This window comes from Oncorhynchus mykiss, chromosome 10 (genome assembly GCF_057628025.1).
Source record: "Oncorhynchus mykiss isolate SJ-2025 chromosome 10, ASM5762802v1, whole genome shotgun sequence".
Classification (NCBI taxonomy): domain Eukaryota; kingdom Metazoa; phylum Chordata; class Actinopteri; order Salmoniformes; family Salmonidae; genus Oncorhynchus; species Oncorhynchus mykiss.
This window is the reverse complement of record NC_143031.1, coordinates 84,795,612-84,818,095: the sequence shown is the minus strand read 5'-3', so window position 1 is coordinate 84,818,095 and position 22,484 is coordinate 84,795,612. Positions and strand designations below refer to the sequence as shown.

At 34.8% G+C, this 22,484-nt stretch overlaps 1 protein-coding gene across 8 annotated transcripts in view; it reads right to left on the bottom strand.

Annotated features, from left to right (window-relative positions):
- The window catches only part of LOC110514786 (uncharacterized), a 77,398-nt gene that overhangs the window by 40,284 nt on the left and 14,630 nt on the right, over positions 1-22,484 (bottom strand). For all 8 annotated transcript variants that reach the window (XM_090188248.1, XM_090188247.1, XM_090188251.1 and 5 more), the window contains 6 exons: positions 21,588-21,677; positions 20,671-20,760; positions 18,081-18,170; positions 16,047-16,136; positions 12,635-12,724; positions 1,291-1,380 (listed from right to left, as the gene is read on the bottom strand). In XM_090188248.1, the coding sequence (XP_090044374.1) occupies positions 1,291-1,380; positions 12,635-12,724; positions 16,047-16,136; positions 18,081-18,170; positions 20,671-20,760; positions 21,588-21,677 (540 nt within the window). The remainder of the gene's footprint in view (positions 1-1,290; positions 1,381-12,634; positions 12,725-16,046; positions 16,137-18,080; positions 18,171-20,670; positions 20,761-21,587; positions 21,678-22,484) is intronic.

Sequence of the window (22,484 nt, the reverse complement as noted above, 5' to 3'; positions counted from 1 at the left end):
ATCACTAGTACTATAGTCCTATTCCAGTCCACATCACTAATAATATAGTCCTATTCCAGTCAATATTACTAGTAATATAGTCCTATTCCAGTGAACATCACTAATAATATAGTCCTATTCCAGTCAATATCACTAGTAATATAGTCCTATTCCAGTCCACATCACTGGTAATATAGTCCTATTCCAGTCCACATCACTAGTAAGATAGTCCTATTCCAGTCCACATCACTAGTAATATAGTCCTATTCCAGTCCACATCACTAGTAATATAGTCCTATTCCAGTCCACATCACTAATAATATAGTCCTATTCCAGTCAATATCACTAGTAATATAGTCCTATTCCAGTCCACATCACTAATAATATAGTCCTATTCCAGTCCATATCACTAGTAATATAGTCCTATTCTAGTCCACATCACTAGTAATATAGTCCTATTCCATATCACTAGTAATATAGTCCTATTCCAGTCCATATCACTAGTAATATAGTCCTATTCCATATCACTAGTAATATAGTCTTATTCCAGTCCATATCACTAGTAATATAGTCCTATTCCAGTCCATATCACTAGTAATATAGTCCTATTCCAGTCCATATCACTAGTAATATAGTCCTATTCCAGTCCACATCACTAGTAATATAGTCCTATTCCAGTCCATATCACTAGTAATATAGTCCTATTCCAGTCCACATCACTAGTAATATAGTCCTATTCCAGTCCATATCACTAGTAATATAGTCCTATTCCATATCACTAGTAATATAGTCCTATTCTAGTCCATATCCCTAGTAATATAGTCCTATTACAGTCCATATCACTAGTAATATAGTCCTATTCCAGTCCATATCACTAGTAATATAGTCCTATTCCAGTCCATATCACTAGTAATATAGTCCTATTCTAGTCCATATCCCTAGTAATATAGTCCTATTACAGTCCATATCACTAGTAATATAGTCCTATTCCAGTCCATATCACTAGTAATATAGTCCTATTCCAGTCCATATCACTAGTAATATAGTCCTATCCCAGTCCATATCACTAGTAATACAGTCCTATTCCAGTCCATGTCACTAGTACAAACATCTGAAGTGGTCCTCTGTCAGTAGACTGGCTGACAGCTCACTGTACACAAAATGCTAGAGAAATGTGGTTGCTGTTTTAAAGACTATTATACAGAGGCTAACCTAGAAGATTTACAGGAGTTTGGAAACTGTTTTAAGGACTGACTACACAGGGGCTAACCTAGAAGATTTACAGGAGTGTGGAAACTGTTCTTCACTTACCTGGTATCTTTTCCAAACATAATGGGCCTGTCCATGGACCAATCACTCTTCATGGACAGACACGGAGACCCCAACCTCTCCTGATTACTACTGTGGAAAGATCAAGGAGGGTTTAGTCATTGTGTGAATATGCAGAATGAAATACCTATCTTTCATGTTGACTGCTTGGATATACATCTAATAACAGTTAGTGAGATGATATAGTCCTACTATAGTCCACATTACTAGTAATATAGTCCTATTCCAGTCCACATCACTAGTAATATAGTCCTACTATAGTCCATATCACTAGTAATATAGTCCTATTCCAGTCCACATCACTAGTAATATAGTCCTACTATAGTCCATATCACTAGTAATATAGTCCTATTCCAGTCCATATCACTAGTAATATAGTCCTATTCCAGTCAATATCACTAGTAATATAGTCCTATTCCATATCACTAGTAATACAGTCCTATTCCAGTCCACATCACTAGTAATATAGTCCTATTCCAGTCCACATCACTAGTAATATAGTCCTATTCCAGTCATTATCACTAGTAATATAGTCCTATTCCAGTCCACATCACTAGTAATATAGTCCTAGTCCAGTCCATATCACTAGTAATATAGTCCTATTCCAGTCCATATCACTAGTAATATAGTCCTATTCCATATCACTAGTAATATAGTCCTATTCCAGTCCATATCACTAGTAATATAGTCCTATTCCAGTCCATATCACTAGTAATATAGTCCTATTCCAGTCGATATCACTAGTAATATAGTCCTATTCTAGTCCACATCACTAGTAATATAGTCCTATTCCAGTCCATATCACTAGTAATATAGTCCTATTCCATATCACTAGTAATATAGTCCTATTCCAGTCGATATCACTAGTAATATAGTCCTATTCCAGTCCATATGACTAGTAATATAGTCCTATTCCAGTCCATATCACTAGTAATATAGTCCTATTCCAGTCCATATCACTAGTAATATAGTCCTATTCCATATCACTAGTAATATAGTCCTATTCCAGTCGATATCACTAGTAATATAGTCCTATTCTAGTCCACATCACTAGTAATATAGTCCTATTCCAGTCCATATCACTAGTAATATAGTCCTATTCCATATCACTAGTAATATAGTCCTATTCCAGTCGATATCACTAGTAATATAGTCCTATTCCAGTCCATATCACTAGTAATATAGTCCTATTCCAGTCCATATCACTAGTAATATAGTCCTATTCAAGTCCATATCACTAGTAATATAGTCCTATTCCAGTCCATATCACTAGTAATATAGTCCTATTCCAGTAGACATCACTAGTAATATAGTCCTACTATAGTCCATATCACTAGTAATATAGTCCTATTCCAGTCAATATCACTAGTAATATAGTCCTATTCCAGTCCACATCACTAATAATATAGTCCTATTCCAGTCCATATCACTAGTAATATAGTCCTATTCCAGTCCATATCACTAGTAATATAGTCCTATTCCAGTCCATATCACTAGTAATATAGTCTTATCCCATATCACTAGTAATATAGTCCTATTCTAGTCCACATCACTAGTAATATAGTCCTATTCTATATCACTAGTAATATAGTCCTATTCCAGTCCATATCACTAGTAATATAGTCCTATTCCAGTCCATATCACTAGTAATATAGTCCTATTCCAGTCCATATCACTAGTAATATAGTCCTATTCCATATCACTAGTAATATAGTCCTATTCCAGTCCATATCACTAGTAATATAGTCCTATTCCAGTCCATATCACTAGTAATATAGTCCTATTCCAGTCGATATCACTAGTAATATAGTCCTATTCTAGTCCACATCACTAGTAATATAGTCCTATTCCAGTCCATATCACTAGTAATATAGTCCTATTCCATATCACTAGTAATATAGTCCTATTCCAGTCGATATCACTAGTAATATAGTCCTATTCCAGTCCATATGACTAGTAATATAGTCCTATTCCAGTCCATATCACTAGTAATATAGTCCTATTCCAGTCCATATCACTAGTAATAAAGTCCTATTCCATATCACTAGTAATATAGTCCTATTCCAGTCGATATCACTAGTAATATAGTCCTATTCTAGTCCACATCACTAGTAATATAGTCCTATTCCAGTCCATATCACTAGTAATATAGTCCTATTCCATATCACTAGTAATATAGTCCTATTCCAGTTGATATCACTAGTAATATAGTCCTATTCCAGTCGATATCACTAGTAATATAGTCCTATTCCAGTCCATATCACTAGTAATATAGTCCTATTCCAGTCCATATCACTAGTAATATAGTCCTATTCCAGTCCATATCACTAGTAATATAGTCCTATTCCAGTCCACATCACTAGTAATATAGTCCTACTATAGTCCATATCACTAGTAATATAGTCCTATTCCAGTCAATATCACTAGTAATATAGTCCTATTCCAGTCCATATCACTAGTAATATAGTCTTATTCCATATCACTAGTAATATAGTCCTATTCTAGTCCACATCACTAGTAATATAGTCCTATTCCATATCACTAGTAATATAGTCCTATTCCAGTCCACATCACTAGTAATATAGTCCTATTCCAGTCAATATCACTAGTAATATAGTCCCATTCCATATCACTAGTAATATAGTCCTATTCTAGTCCATATCACTAATAATATAGTCCTATTACAGTCCATATCACTAGTAATATAGTCCTATTCCAGTCCATATCACTAGTAATATTGTCCTATTCCAGTCCATATCACTAGTAATATAGTCATATTCCAGTCCATATCACTAGTAATATAGTCCTATTCCAGTCCATATCACTAGTAATATAGTCCTATTCCAGTCCATATCACTAGTAACATTGTCCTATTCCAGTCCATATCACTAGTAATATAGTCCTATTCCAGTCGATATCACTAGTAATATAGTCCTATTCCAGTCCATATCACTAGTAATATAGTCCTATTCCAGTCCATATCACTAGTAATATAGTCCTATTCCAGTCCATATCACTAGTAATATAGTCCTATTCCAGTCCATATCACTAGTAATATAGTCCTATTCCAGTCGATATCACTAGTAATATAGTCCTATTCTAGTCCACATCACTAGTAATATAGTCCTATTCCAGTCCATATCACTAGTAATATAGTCCTATTCCATATCACTAGTAATATAGTCCTATTCCAGTCGATATCACTAGTAATATAGTCCTATTCCAGTCCATATGACTAGTAATATAGTCCTATTCCAGTCCATATCACTAGTAATATAGTCCTATTCCAGTCCATATCACTAGTAATATAGTCCTATTCCATATCACTAGTAATATAGTCCTATTCCAGTCGATATCACTAGTAATATAGTCCTATTCTAGTCCACATCACTAGTAATATAGTCCTATTCCAGTCCATATCACTAGTAATATAGTCCTATTCCAGTCGATATCACTAGTAATATAGTCCTATTCCAGTCCATATCACTAGTAATATAGTCCTAGTCCAGTCCATATCACTAGTAATATAGTCCTATTCCAGTCCATATCACTAGTAATATAGTCCTATTCCATATCACTAGTAATATAGTCCTATTCCAGTCCATATCACTAGTAATATAGTCCTATTCCAGTCCATATCACTAGTAATATAGTCCTATTCCAGTCGATATCACTAGTAATATAGTCCTATTCTAGTCCACATCACTAGTAATATAGTCCTATTCCAGTCCATATCACTAGTAATATAGTCCTATTCCATATCACTAGTAATATAGTCCTATTCCAGTCGATATCACTAGTAATATAGTCCTATTCCAGTCCATATGACTAGTAATATAGTCCTATTCCAGTCCATATCACTAGTAATATAGTCCTATTCCAGTCGATATCACTAGTAATATAGTCCTATTCCATATCACTAGTAATATAGTCCTATTCCAGTCGATATCACTAGTAATATAGTCCTATTCTAGTCCACATCACTAGTAATATAGTCCTATTCCAGTTTATATCACTAGTAATATAGTCCTATTCCATATCACTAGTAATATAGTCCTATTCCAGTCGATATCACTAGTAATATAGTCCTATTCCAGTCGATATCACTATAGTCCTATTCCAGTCCATATCACTAGTAATATAGTCCTATTCCAGTCCATATCACTAGTAATATAGTCCTATTCCAGTCCATATCACTAGTAATATAGTCCTATTCCAGTCCATATCACTAGTAATATAGTCCTATTCCAGTCCATATCACTAGTAATATAGTCCTATTCCATATCACTAGTAATATAGTCCTATTCCAGTCGATATCACTAGTAATATAGTCCTATTCCAGTCCACATCACTAGTAATATAGTCCTATTCCAGTCCATATCACTAGTAATATAGTCCTATTCCATATCACTAGTAATATAGTCCTATTCCAGTCGATATCACTAGTAATATAGTCCTATTCCAGTCCATATCACTAGTAATATAGTCCTATTCCAGTCCATATCACTAGTAATATAGTCCTATTGCAGTCCATATCACTAGTAATATAGTCCTATTCCATATCACTAGTAATATAGTCCTATTCCAGTCCATATCACTAGTAATATAGTCCTATTCCAGTCCACATCACTAGTAATATAGTCCTATTCCATATCACTAGTAATATAGTCCTATTCCAGTCCATATCACTAGTAATATAGTCCTATTCCATATCACTAGTAATATAGTCCTATTCCAGGCGACATCACTAGTAATATAGTCCTATTCCAGTCCATATGACTAGTAATATAGTCCTATTCCAGTCCATATCACTAGTAATATAGTCCTATTCCAGTCCATATCAATTGTAATATAGTCCTATTCCATTCCACATCACTACTAATATAGTCCTATTCCAGTCCACATCACTAGTAATATAGTCCTATTCCAGTCCACATCACTAATAATATAGTCCTATTCCAGTCAATATTACTAGTAATATAGTCCTATTCCAGTGAACATCACTAATAATATAGTCCTATTCCAGTCAATATCACTAGTAATATAGTCCTATTCCAGTCCACATCACTAGTAATATAGTCCTATTCCAGTCCACATCACTAGTAATATAGTCCTATTCCAGTCCACATCACTAGTAATATAGTCCTATTCCAGTCCACATCACTAGTAATATAGTCCTATTCCAGTCCACATCACTAATAATATAGTCCTATTCCAGTCAATATCACTAGTAATATAGTCCTATTCCAGTCCACATCACTAATAATATAGTCCTATTCCAGTACATATCACTAGTAATATAGTCCTATTCTAGTCCACCTCACTAGTAATATAGTCCTATTCCAGTCCATATCACTAGTAATATAGTCCTATTCCATATCACTAGTAATATAGTCCTATTCCAGTCGATATCACTAGTAATATAGTCCTATTCCAGTCCATATCACTAGTAATATAGTCCTATTCCAGTCCATATCACTAGTAATATAGTCCTATTCCAGTCCATATCACTAGTAATATAGTCCTATTCCAGTCCATATCACTAGTAATATAGTCCTATTCCAGTCGATATCACTAGTAATATAGTCCTATTCTAGTCCACATCACTAGTAATATAGTCCTATTCCAGTCCATATCACTAGTAATATAGTCCTATTCCATATCACTAGTAATATAGTCCTATTCCAGTCGATATCACTAGTAATATAGTCCTATTCCAGTCCATATGACTAGTAATATAGTCCTATTCCAGTCCATATCACTAGTAATATAGTCCTATTCCAGTCGATATCACTAGTAATATAGTCCTATTCCAGTCGATATCACTAGTAATATAGTCCTATTCCAGTCCATATCACTAGTAATATAGTCCTATTCCAGTCCATATCACTAGTAATATAGTCCTATTCCAGTCCATATCACAAGTAATATAGTCCTATTCCAGTCCATATCACTAGTAATATAGTCCTATTCCAGTCCATATCACTAGTAATATAGTCCTATTCCATATCACTAGTAATATAGTCCTATTCCAGTCGATATCACTAGTAATATAGTCCTATTCCAGTCCACATCACTAGTAATAGAGTCCTATTCCAGTCCATATCACTAGTAATATAGTCCTATTCCATATCACTAGTAATATAGTCCTATTCCAGTCGATATCACTAGTAATATAGTCCTATTCCAGTCCATATCACTAGTAATATAGTCCTATTCCAGTCCAAATCACTAGTAATATAGTCCTATTGCAGTCCATATCACTAGTAATATAGTCCTATTCCATATCACTAGTAATATAGTCCTATTCCAGGCGACATCACTAGTAATATAGTCCTATTCCAGTCCATATCACTAGTAATATAGTCCTATTCCAGTCCATATCACTAGTAATATAGTCCTATTCCATATCACTAGTAATATAGTCCTATTCCAGTCGATATCACTAGTAATATAGTCCTATTCCAGTCCATATCACTAGTAATATAGTCCTATTCCAGTCCATATCACTAGTAATATAGTCCTATTCCAGTCCATATCACTAGTAATATAGTCCTATTCCATATCACTAGTAATATAGTCCTATTCCAGTCCATATCACTAGTAATATAGTCCTATTCCAGTCCATATCACTAGTAATATAGTCCTATTCCAGTCGATATCACTAGTAATATAGTCCTATTCTAGTCCACATCACTAGTAATATAGTCCTATTCCATATCACTAGTAATATAGTCCTATTCCAGTCGATATCACTAGTAATATAGTCCTATTCCAGTCCATATGACTAGTAATATAGTCCTATTCCAGTCCATATCACTAGTAATATAGTCCTATTCCAGTCCATATCACTAGTAATATAGTCCTATTCCAGTCCATATCACTAGTAATATAGTCCTATTCCATATCACTAGTAATATAGTCCTATTCCAGTCGATATCACTAGTAATATAGTCCTATTCTAGTCCACATCACTAGTAATATAGTCCTATTCCAGTCCATATCACTAGTAATATAGTCCTATTCCATATCACTAGTAATATAGTCCTATTCCAGTCGATATCACTAGTAATATAGTCCTATTCCAGTCGATATCACTAGTAATATAGTCCTATTACAGTCCATATCACTAGTAATATAGTCCTATTCCAGTCCATATCACTAGTAATATAGTCCTATTCCAGTCCATATCACTAGTAATATAGTCCTATTCCAGTCCATATCACTAGTAATATAGTCCTATTCCAGTCCATATCACTAGTAATATTGTCCTATTCCATATCACTAGTAATATAGTCCTATTCCAGTCGATATCACTAGTAATATAGTCCTATTCCAGTCCACATCACTAGTAATATAGTCCTATTCCAGTCCATATCACTAGTAATATAGGTCTATTCCATATCACTAGTAATATAGTCCTATTCCAGTCGATATCACTAGTAATATAGTCCTATTCCAGTCCATATCACTAGTAATATAGTCCTATTCCAGTCCATATCACTAGTAATATAGTCCTATTGCAGTCCATATCACTAGTAATATAGTCCTATTCCATATCACTAGTAATATAGTCCTATTCCAGGCGACATCACTAGTAATATAGTCCTATTCCAGTCCATATCACTAGTAATATAGTCCTATTCCAGTCCATATCACTAGTAATATAGTCCTATTCCAGTCCATATCAATTGTAATATAGTCCTATTCCATTCCACATCACTACTAATATAGTCCTATTCCAGTCCACATCACTAGTACTATAGTCCTATTCCAGTCCACATCACTAATAATATAGTCCTATTCCAGTCAATATTACTAGTAATATAGTCCTATTCCAGTGAACATCACTAATAATATAGTCCTATTCCAGTCAATATCACTAGTAATATAGTCCTATTCCAGTCCATATCACTAGTAATATAGTCCTATTCCATATCACTAGTAATATAGTCCTATTCCAGTCCATATCACTAGTAATATAGTCCTATTCCAGTCCATATCACTAGTAATATAGTCCTATTCCAGTCGATATCACTAGTAATATAGTCCTATTCTAGTCCACATCACTAGTAATATAGTCCTATTCCATATCACTAGTAATATAGTCCTATTCCAGTCGATATCACTAGTAATATAGTCCTATTCCAGTCCATATGACTAGTAATATAGTCCTATTCCAGTCCATATCACTAGTAATATAGTCCTATTCCAGTCCATATCACTAGTAATATAGTCCTATTCCAGTACATATCACTAGTAATATAGTCCTATTCCATATCACTAGTAATATAGTCCTATTCCAGTCGATATCACTAGTAATATAGTCCTATTCTAGTCCACATCACTAGTAATATAGTCCTATTCCAGTCCATATCACTAGTAATATAGTCCTATTCCATATCACTAGTAATATAGTCCTATTCCAGTCGATATCACTAGTAATATAGTCCTATTCCAGTCGATATCACTAGTAATATAGTCCTATTACAGTCCATATCACTAGTAATATAGTCCTATTCCAGTCCATATCACTAGTAATATAGTCCTATTCCAGTCCATATCACTAGTAATATAGTCCTATTCCAGTCCATATCACTAGTAATATAGTCCTATTCCAGTCCATATCACTAGTAATATTGTCCTATTCCATATCACTAGTAATATAGTCCTATTCCAGTCGATATCACTAGTAATATAGTCCTATTCCAGTCCACATCACTAGTAATATAGTCCTATTCCAGTCCATATCACTAGTAATATAGGTCTATTCCATATCACTAGTAATATAGTCCTATTCCAGTCGATATCACTAGTAATATAGTCCTATTCCAGTCCATATCACTAGTAATATAGTCCTATTCCAGTCCATATCACTAGTAATATAGTCCTATTGCAGTCCATATCACTAGTAATATAGTCCTATTCCATATCACTAGTAATATAGTCCTATTCCAGGCGACATCACTAGTAATATAGTCCTATTCCAGTCCATATCACTAGTAATATAGTCCTATTCCAGTCCATATCACTAGTAATATAGTCCTATTCCAGTCCATATCAATTGTAATATAGTCCTATTCCATTCCACATCACTACTAATATAGTCCTATTCCAGTCCACATCACTAGTACTATAGTCCTATTCCAGTCCACATCACTAATAATATAGTCCTATTCCAGTCAATATTACTAGTAATATAGTCCTATTCCAGTGAACATCACTAATAATATAGTCCTATTCCAGTCAATATCACTAGTAATATAGTCCTATTCCAGTCCACATCACTGGTAATATAGTCCTATTCCAGTCCACATCACTAGTAATATAGTCCTATTCCAGTCCACATCACTAGTAATATAGTCCTATTCCAGTCCACATCACTAGTAATATAGTCCTATTCCAGTCCACATCACTAATAATATAGTCCTATTCCAGTCAATATCACTAGTAATATAGTCCTATTCCAGTCCATATCACTAGTAATATAGTCCTATTCTAGTCCACATCACTAGTAATATAGTCCTATTCCATATCACTAGTAATATAGTCCTATTCCAGTCCATATCACTAGTAATATAGTCCTATTCCATATCACTAGTAATATAGTCTTATTCCAGTCCATATCACTAGTAATATAGTCCTATTCCAGTCCATATCACTAGTAATATAGTCCTATTCCAGTCCATATCACTAGTAATATAGTCCTATTCCAGTCCACATCACTAGTAATATAGTCCTATTCCAGTCCATATCACTAGTAATATAGTCCTATTCCAGTCCACATCACTAGTAATATAGTCCTATTGCAGTCCATATCACTAGTAATATAGTCCTATTCCATATCACTAGTAATATAGTCCTATTCCAGGCGACATCACTAGTAATATAGTCCTATTCCAGTCCATATCACTAGTAATATAGTCCTATTCCAGTCCATATCACTAGTAATATAGTCCTATTCCAGTCCATATCAATTGTAATATAGTCCTATTCCATTCCACATCACTACTAATATAGTCCTATTCCAGTCCACATCACTAGTACTATAGTCCTATTCCAGTCCACATCACTAATAATATAGTCCTATTCCAGTCAATATTACTAGTAATATAGTCCTATTCCAGTGAACATCACTAATAATATAGTCCTATTCCAGTCAATATCACTAGTAATATAGTCCTATTCCAGTCCACATCACTGGTAATATAGTCCTATTCCAGTCCACATCACTAGTAATATAGTCCTATTCCAGTCCACATCACTAGTAATATAGTCCTATTCCAGTCCACATCACTAGTAATATAGTCCTATTCCAGTCCACATCACTAATAATATAGTCCTATTCCAGTCAATATCACTAGTAATATAGTCCTATTCCAGTCCACATCACTAATAATATAGTCCTATTCCAGTCCATATCACTAGTAATATAGTCCTATTCTAGTCCACATCACTAGTAATATAGTCCTATTCCATATCACTAGTAATATAGTCCTATTCCAGTCCATATCACTAGTAATATAGTCCTATTCCATATCACTAGTAATATAGTCTTATTCCAGTCCATATCACTAGTAATATAGTCCTATTCCAGTCCATATCACTAGTAATATAGTCCTATTCCAGTCCATATCACTAGTAATATAGTCCTATTCCAGTCCACATCACTAGTAATATAGTCCTATTCCAGTCCATATCACTAGTAATATAGTCCTATTCCAGTCCACATCACTAGTAATATAGTCCTATTCCAGTCCATATCACTAGTAATATAGTCCTATTCCATATCACTAGTAATATAGTCCTATTCTAGTCCATATCCCTAGTAATATAGTCCTATTACAGTCCATATCACTAGTAATATAGTCCTATTCCAGTCCATATCACTAGTAATATAGTCCTATTCCAGTCCATATCACTAGTAATATAGTCCTATTCTAGTCCATATCCCTAGTAATATAGTCCTATTACAGTCCATATCACTAGTAATATAGTCCTATTCCAGTCCATATCACTAGTAATATAGTCCTATTCCAGTCCATATCACTAGTAATATAGTCCTATCCCAGTCCATATCACTAGTAATACAGTCCTATTCCAGTCCATGTCACTAGTACAAACATCTGAAGTGGTCCTCTGTCAGTAGACTGGCTGACAGCTCACTGTACACAAAATGCTAGAGAAATGTGGTTGCTGTTTTAAAGACTATTATACAGAGGCTAACCTAGAAGATTTACAGGAGTTTGGAAACTGTTTTAAGGACTGACTACACAGGGGCTAACCTAGAAGATTTACAGGAGTGTGGAAACTGTTCTTCACTTACCTGGTATCTTTTCCAAACATAATGGGCCTGTCCATGGACCAATCACTCTTCATGGACAGACACGGAGACCCCAACCTCTCCTGATTACTACTGTGGAAAGATCAAGGAGGGTTTAGTCATTGTGTGAATATGCAGAATGAAATACCTATCTTTCATGTTGACTGCTTGGATATACATCTAATAACAGTTAGTGAGATGATATAGTCCTACTATAGTCCACATTACTAGTAATATAGTCCTATTCCAGTCCACATCACTAGTAATATAGTCCTACTATAGTCCATATCACTAGTAATATAGTCCTATTCCAGTCCACATCACTAGTAATATAGTCCTACTATAGTCCATATCACTAGTAATATAGTCCTATTCCAGTCCATATCACTAGTAATATAGTCCTATTCCAGTCAATATCACTAGTAATATAGTCCTATTCCATATCACTAGTAATACAGTCCTATTCCAGTCCACATCACTAGTAATATAGTCCTATTCCAGTCCACATCACTAGTAATATAGTCCTATTCCAGTCATTATCACTAGTAATATAGTCCTATTCCAGTCCACATCACTAGTAATATAGTCCTATTCCAGTCAATATCACTAGTAATATAGTCCTATTCCATATCACTAGTAATACAGTCCTATTCCAGTCCACATCACTAGTAATATAGTCCTATTCCAGTCCACATCACTAGTAATATAGTCCTATTCCAGTCCATATCACTAGTAATATAGTCCTATTCCAGTCCATATCACTAGTAATAGAGTCCTATTCCATATCACTAGTAATATAGTCCTATTCCAGTCGATATCACTAGTAATATAGTCCTATTCCAGTCCATATCACTAGTAATATAGTCCTATTCCAGTCCATATCACTAGTAATATAGTCCTATTCCAGTCCATATCACTAGTAATATAGTCCTATTCCATATCACTAGTAATATAGTCCTATTCCAGTCCATATCACTAGTAATATAGTCCTATTCCAGTCCATATCACTAGTAATATAGTCCTATTCCAGTCGATATCACTAGTAATATAGTCCTATTCTAGTCCACATCACTAGTAATATAGTCCTATTCCATATCACTAGTAATATAGTCCTATTCCAGTCGATATCACTAGTAATATAGTCCTATTCCAGTCCATATGACTAGTAATATAGTCCTATTCCAGTCCATATCACTAGTAATATAGTCCTATTCCAGTCCATATCACTAGTAATATAGTCCTATTCCAGTCCATATCACTAGTAATATAGTCCTATTCCATATCACTAGTAATATAGTCCTATTCCAGTCGATATCACTAGTAATATAGTCCTATTCTAGTCCACATCACTAGTAATATAGTCCTATTCCAGTCCATATCACTAGTAATATAGTCCTATTCCATATCACTAGTAATATAGTCCTATTCCAGTCGATATCACTAGTAATATAGTCCTATTCCAGTCGATATCACTAGTAATATAGTCCTATTACAGTCCATATCACTAGTAATATAGTCCTATTCCAGTCCATATCACTAGTAATATAGTCCTATTCCAGTCCATATCACTAGTAATATAGTCCTATTCCAGTCCATATCACTAGTAATATAGTCCTATTCCAGTCCATATCACTAGTAATATTGTCCTATTCCATATCACTAGTAATATAGTCCTATTCCAGTCGATATCACTAGTAATATAGTCCTATTCCAGTCCACATCACTAGTAATATAGTCCTATTCCAGTCCATATCACTAGTAATATAGGTCTATTCCATATCACTAGTAATATAGTCCTATTCCAGTCGATATCACTAGTAATATAGTCCTATTCCAGTCCATATCACTAGTAATATAGTCCTATTCCAGTCCATATCACTAGTAATATAGTCCTATTGCAGTCCATATCACTAGTAATATAGTCCTATTCCATATCACTAGTAATATAGTCCTATTCCAGGCGACATCACTAGTAATATAGTCCTATTCCAGTCCATATCACTAGTAATATAGTCCTATTCCAGTCCATATCACTAGTAATATAGTCCTATTCCAGTCCATATCAATTGTAATATAGTCCTATTCCATTCCACATCACTACTAATATAGTCCTATTCCAGTCCACATCACTAGTACTATAGTCCTATTCCAGTCCACATCACTAATAATATAGTCCTATTCCAGTCAATATTACTAGTAATATAGTCCTATTCCAGTGAACATCACTAATAATATAGTCCTATTCCAGTCAATATCACTAGTAATATAGTCCTATTCCAGTCCACATCACTGGTAATATAGTCCTATTCCAGTCCACATCACTAGTAATATAGTCCTATTCCAGTCCACATCACTAGTAATATAGTCCTATTCCAGTCCACATCACTAGTAATATAGTCCTATTCCAGTCCACATCACTAATAATATAGTCCTATTCCAGTCAATATCACTAGTAATATAGTCCTATTCCAGTCCACATCACTAATAATATAGTCCTATTCCAGTCCATATCACTAGTAATATAGTCCTATTCTAGTCCACATCACTAGTAATATAGTCCTATTCCATATCACTAGTAATATAGTCCTATTCCAGTCCATATCACTAGTAATATAGTCCTATTCCATATCACTAGTAATATAGTCTTATTCCAGTCCATATCACTAGTAATATAGTCCTATTCCAGTCCATATCACTAGTAATATAGTCCTATTCCAGTCCATATCACTAGTAATATAGTCCTATTCCAGTCCACATCACTAGTAATATAGTCCTATTCCAGTCCATATCACTAGTAATATAGTCCTATTCCAGTCCACATCACTAGTAATATAGTCCTATTCCAGTCCATATCACTAGTAATATAGTCCTATTCCATATCACTAGTAATATAGTCCTATTCTAGTCCATATCCCTAGTAATATAGTCCTATTACAGTCCATATCACTAGTAATATAGTCCTATTCCAGTCCATATCACTAGTAATATAGTCCTATTCCAGTCCATATCACTAGTAATATAGTCCTATTCTAGTCCATATCCCTAGTAATATAGTCCTATTACAGTCCATATCACTAGTAATATAGTCCTATTCCAGTCCATATCACTAGTAATATAGTCCTATTCCAGTCCATATCACTAGTAATATAGTCCTATCCCAGTCCATATCACTAGTAATACAGTCCTATTCCAGTCCATGTCACTAGTACAAACATCTGAAGTGGTCCTCTGTCAGTAGACTGGCTGACAGCTCACTGTACACAAAATGCTAGAGAAATGTGGTTGCTGTTTTAAAGACTATTATACAGAGGCTAACCTAGAAGATTTACAGGAGTTTGGAAACTGTTTTAAGGACTGACTACACAGGGGCTAACCTAGAAGATTTACAGGAGTGTGGAAACTGTTCTTCACTTACCTGGTATCTTTTCCAAACATAATGGGCCTGTCCATGGACCAATCACTCTTCATGGACAGACACGGAGACCCCAACCTCTCCTGATTACTACTGTGGAAAGATCAAGGAGGGTTTAGTCATTGTGTGAATATGCAGAATGAAATACCTATCTTTCATGTTGACTGCTTGGATATACATCTAATAACAGTTAGTGAGATGATATAGTCCTACTATAGTCCACATTACTAGTAATATAGTCCTATTCCAGTCCACATCACTAGTAATATAGTCCTACTATAGTCCATATCACTAGTAATATAGTCCTATTCCAGTCCACATCACTAGTAATATAGTCCTACTATAGTCCATATCACTAGTAATATAGTCCTATTCCAGTCCATATCACTAGTAATATAGTCCTATTCCAGTCAATATCACTAGTAATATAGTCCTATTCCATATCACTAGTAATACAGTCCTATTCCAGTCCACATCACTAGTAATATAGTCCTATTCCAGTCCACATCACTAGTAATATAGTCCTATTCCAGTCATTATCACTAGTAATATAGTCCTATTCCAGTCCACATCACTAGTAATATAGTCCTATTCCAGTCAATATCACTAGTAATATAGTCCTATTCCATATCACTAGTAATACAGTCCTATTCCAGTCCACATCACTAGTAATATAGTCCTATTCCAGTCCACATCACTAGTAATATAGTCCTATTCCAGTCCATATCACTAGTAATATAGTCCTATTCCAGTCCATATCACTAGTAATATAGTCCTATTCCATATCACTAGTAATATAGTCCTATTCCAGTCCATATCACTAGTAATATAGTCCTATTCCAGTCAATATCACTAGTAATATAGTCCTATTCCAGTCCACATCACTAGTAATATAGTCCTATTCCAGTCCATATCACTAGTAATATAGTCCTATTCCAGTCCATATCACTAGTAATATAGTCCTATTCCAGTCCATATCACTCGTAATATAGTCCTATTCCAGTCCATATCACTAGTAATATAGTCCTATTCCAGTCCATATCACTAGTAATATAGTCCTATTCCATATCACTAGTAATATAGTCCTATTCTAGTCCATATCCCTAGTAATATAGTCCTATTACAGTCCATATCACTAGTAATATAGTCCTATTCTAGTCCACATCACAAGTAATATAGTCCTATTCCATATCACTAGTAATATAGTCCTATTCCAGTCCATATCACTAGTAATATAGTCCTATTCCATATCACTAGTAATATAGTCTTATTCCAGTCCATATCACTAGTAATATAGTCCTATTCCAGTCCATATCACTAGTAATATAGTCCTATTCCAGTCCATATCACTAGTAATATAGTCCTATTCCAGTCCACATCACTAGTAATATAGTCCTATTCCAGTCCATATCACTAGTAATATAGTCCTATTCCAGTCCACATCACTAGTAATATAGTCCTATTCCAGTCCATATCACTAGTAATATAGTCCTATTCCATATCACTAGTAATATAGTCCTATTCTAGTCCATATCCCTAGTAATATAGTCCTATTACAGTCCATATCACTAGTAATATAGTCCTATTCCAGTCCATATCACTAGTAATATAGTCCTATTCCAGTCCATATCACTAGTAATATAGTCCTATTCTAGTCCATATCCCTAGTAATATAGTCCTATTACAGTCCATATCACTAGTAATATAGTCCTATTCCAGTCCATATCACTAGTAATATAGTCCTATTCCAGTCCATATCACTAGTAATATAGTCCTATCCCAGTCCATATCACTAGTAATACAGTCCTATTCCAGTCCATGTCACTAGTACAAACATCTGAAGTGGTCCTCTGTCAGTAGACTGGCTGACAGCTCACTGTACACAAAATGCTAGAGAAATGTGGTTGCTGTTTTAAAGACTATTATACAGAGGCTAACCTAGAAGATTTACAGGAGTTTGGAAACTGTTTTAAGGACTGACTACACAGGGGCTAACCTAGAAGATTTACAGGAGTGTGGAAACTGTTCTTCACTTACCTGGTATCTTTTCCAAACATAATGGGCCTGTCCATGGACCAATCACTCTTCATGGACAGACACGGAGACCCCAACCTCTCCTGATTACTACTGTGGAAAGATCAAGGAGGGATTAGTCATTGTGTGAATATGCAGAATGAAATACCTATCTTTCATGTTGACTGCTTGGATATACATCTAATAACAGTTAGTGAGATGATATAGTCCTACTATAGTCCACATTACTAGTAATATAGTCCTATTCCAGTCCACATCACTAGTAATATAGTCCTACTATAGTCCATATCACTAGTAATATAGTCCTATTCCAGTCCACATCACTAGTAATATAGTCCTATTCCATATCACTAGTAATATAGTCCTATTCCAGTCCACATCACTAGTAATATAGTCCTATTCCAGTCCACATCACTAGTAATATAGTCCTATTCCAGTCCACATCACTAATAATATAGTCCTATTCCAGTCAATATCACTAGTAATATAGTCCTATTCCAGTCCACATCACTAGTAATATAGTCCTATTCCAGTCATTATCACTAGTAATATAGTCCTATTCCAGTCCACATCACTAGTAATATAGTCCTATTCCAGTCAATATCACTAGTAATATAGTCCTATTCCATATCACTAGTAATACAGTCCTATTCCAGTCCACATCACTAGTAATATAGTCCTATTCCAGTCCACATCACTAGTAATATAGTCCTATTCCAGTCCATATCACTAGTAATATAGTCCTATTCCAGTCCATATCACTAGTAATATAGTCCTATTCCATATCACTAGTAATATAGTCCTATTCCAGTCGATATCACTAGTAATATAGTCCTATTCCAGTCCATATCACTAGTAATATAGTCCTATTCCAGTCCATATCACTAGTAATATAGTCCTATTCCAGTCCATATCACTAGTAATATAGTCCTATTCCATATCACTAGTAATATAGTCCTATTCCAGTCCATATCACTAGTAATATAGTCCTATTCCAGTCAATATCACTAGTAATATAGTCCTATTCCAGTCCACATCACTAGTAATATAGTCCTATTCCAGTCCACATCACTAGTAATATAGTCCTATTCCAGTCCATATCACTAGTAATATAGTCCTATTCCAGTCCATATCACTAGTAATATAGTCCTATTCCATATCACTAGTAATATAGTCCTATTCCAGTCGATATCACTAGTAATATAGTCCTATTCCAGTCCATATCACTAGTAATATAGTCCTATTCCAGTCCATATCATTAGTAATATAGTCCTATTCCAGTCCATATCACTAGTAATATAGTCCTATTCCATATCACTAGTAATATAGTCCTATTCCAGTCCATATCACTAGTAATATAGTCCTATTCCAGTCAATATCACTAGTAATATAGTCCTATTCCAGTCCACATCACTAGTAATATAGTCCTATTCCAGTCCATATCACTAGTAATATAGTCCTATTCCAGTCCATATCACTAGTAATATAGTCCTATTCCAGTCCATATCACTAGTAATATAGTCCTATTCCAGTCCATATCACTAGTAATATAGTCCTATTCCATATCACTAGTAATATAGTCCTATTCTAGTCCATATCCCTAGTAATATAGTCCTATTACAGTCCATATCACTAGTAATATAGTCCTATTCCAGTCCATATCACTAGTAATATAGTCCTATTCCAGTCCACATCACTAGTAATATAGTCCTATTCCAGTCCATATCACTAGTAATATAGTCCTATTCCAGTCCATATCACTAGTAATATAGTCATATTCCAGTCCATATCACTAGTAATATAGTCCTATTCCATATCACTAGTAATATAGTCCTATTCCATATCACTAGTAATATAGTCCTATTCCAGTCCATATCACTAGTAATATAGTCCTATTCCAGTCCATATCACTAGTAATATAGTCCTATTCCATATCACTAGTAATATAGTCCTATTCCAGTCCATATCACTAGTAATATAGTCCTATTCCAGTCCATATCACTAGTAATATAGTCCTATTCCAGTCCATATCACTAGTAATATAGTCCTATTCCAGTCAATATCACTAGTAATATAGTCCTATTCCAGTCCATATCACTAGTAATATAGTCCTATTCCATATCACTAGAAATATAGTCCTATTACAGTCCATATCACTAGAAATATAGTCCTATTCCAGTCCATATCACTAGTAATATAGTCCTATTCCAGTCAATATCACTAGTAATATAGTCCTATTCCAGTCCACATCACTAATAATATAGTCCTATTCCAGTCCATATCACTAGTAATATAGTCCTATTCCAGTCCATATCACTAGTAATATAGTCCTATCCCAGTCCATATCACTAGTAATACAGTCCTATTCCAGTCCATGTCACTAGTACAAACATCTGAAGTGGTCCTCTGTCAGTAGACTGGCTGACAGCTCACTGTACACAAAATGCTAGAGAAATGTGGTTGCTGTTTTAAAGACTATTATACAGAGGCTAACCTAGAAGATTTACAGGAGTTTGGAAACTGTTTTAAGGACTGACTACACAGGGGCTAACCTAGAAGATTTACAGGAGTGTGGAAACTGTTCTTCACTTACCTGGTATCTTTTCCAAACATAATGGGCCTGTCCATGGACCAATCACTCTTCATGGACAGACACGGAGACCCCACCCTCTCCTGATTACTACTGTGGAAAGATCAAGGAGGATTTAGTCATTGTGTGAATATGCAGAATGAAATACCTATCAGTCATGTTGACTGCTTGGATATACATCTAATAACAGTTAGTGAGATGATATAGTCCTACTATAGTCCACATCACTAGTAATATAGTCCTATTCCAGTCCACATCACTAGTAATATAGTCCTACTATAGTCCATATCACTAGTAATATAGTCCTATTCCAGTCCACATCACTAATAATATAGTCCTATTCCAGTCCATATCACTAGTAATATAGTCCTATTCCAGTCCATATCACTAGTAATATAGTCATATTCCAGTCCATATCACTAGTAATATAGTCCTATTCCAGTCAATATCACTAGTAATATAGTCCTATTCCAGTCCATATCACTAGTAATATAGTCCTATTCCAGTCCATATCACTAGTAATATAGTCCTATTCTAGTCCATATCCCTAGTAATATAGTCCTATTACAGTCCATATCACTAGTAATATAGTCCTATTCCAGTCCATATCACTAGTAATATAGTCCTATTCCAGTCCATATCACTAGTAATATAGTCCTATCCCAGTCCATATCACTAGTTATACAGTCCTATTCCAGTCCATGTCACTAGTACAAACATCTGAAGTGGTCCTCTGTCAGTAGACTGGCTGACAGCTCACTGTACACAAAATGCTAGAGAAATGTGGTTGCTGTTTTAAAGACTATTATACAGAGGCTAACCTAGAAGATTTACAGGAGTTTGGAAACTGTTTTAAGGACTGACTACACAGGGGCTAACGTAGAAGATTTACAGGAGTGTGGAAACTGTTCTTCACTTACCTGGTATCTTTTCCAAACATAATGGGCCTGTCCATGGACCAATCACTCTTCATGGACAGACACGGAGACCCCACCCTCTCCTGATTACTACTGTGGAAAGATCAAGGAGGATTTAGTCATTGTGTGAATATGCAGAATGAAATACCTATCAGTCATGTTGACTGCTTGGATATACATCTAATAACAGTTAGTGAGATGATATAGTCCTACTATAGTCCACATCACTAGTAATATAGTCCTATTCCAGTCCACATCACTAGTAATATAGTCCTACTATAGTCCATATCACTAGTAATATAGTCCTATTCCAGTCCACATCACTAGTAATATAGTCCTACTATAGTCCATATCACTAGTAATATAGTCCTATTCCAGTCCACATCACTAGTAATATAGTCCTATTCCAGTCAATATCACTAGTAATATAGTCCTATTCCAGTCCATATCACTAGTAATATAGTCCTATTCCATATCACTAGTAATATAGTCCTATTCCAGTCCACATCACTAGTAATATAGTCCTATTCCAGTCCACATCACTAGTAATATAGTCCTATTCCAGTCCACATCACTAGTAATATAGTCCTATTCCAGTCCATATCACTAGTAATATTGTCCTATTCAAGTCCATACCACTAGTATTATAGTCCTATTCCAGTCCATATCACTAGTAATATAGTCCTATTCCAGTCCATATCACTAGTAATATAGTCCTATTCCAGTCCATATCACTAGTAATATAGTCTTATTCCATATCACTAGTAATATAGTCCTATTCTAGTCCACATCACTAGTAATATAGTCCTATTCCATATCACTAGTAATATAGTCCTATTCCAGTCCACATCACTAGTAATATAGTCCTATTCCAGTTCATATCACTAGTAATATAGTCCT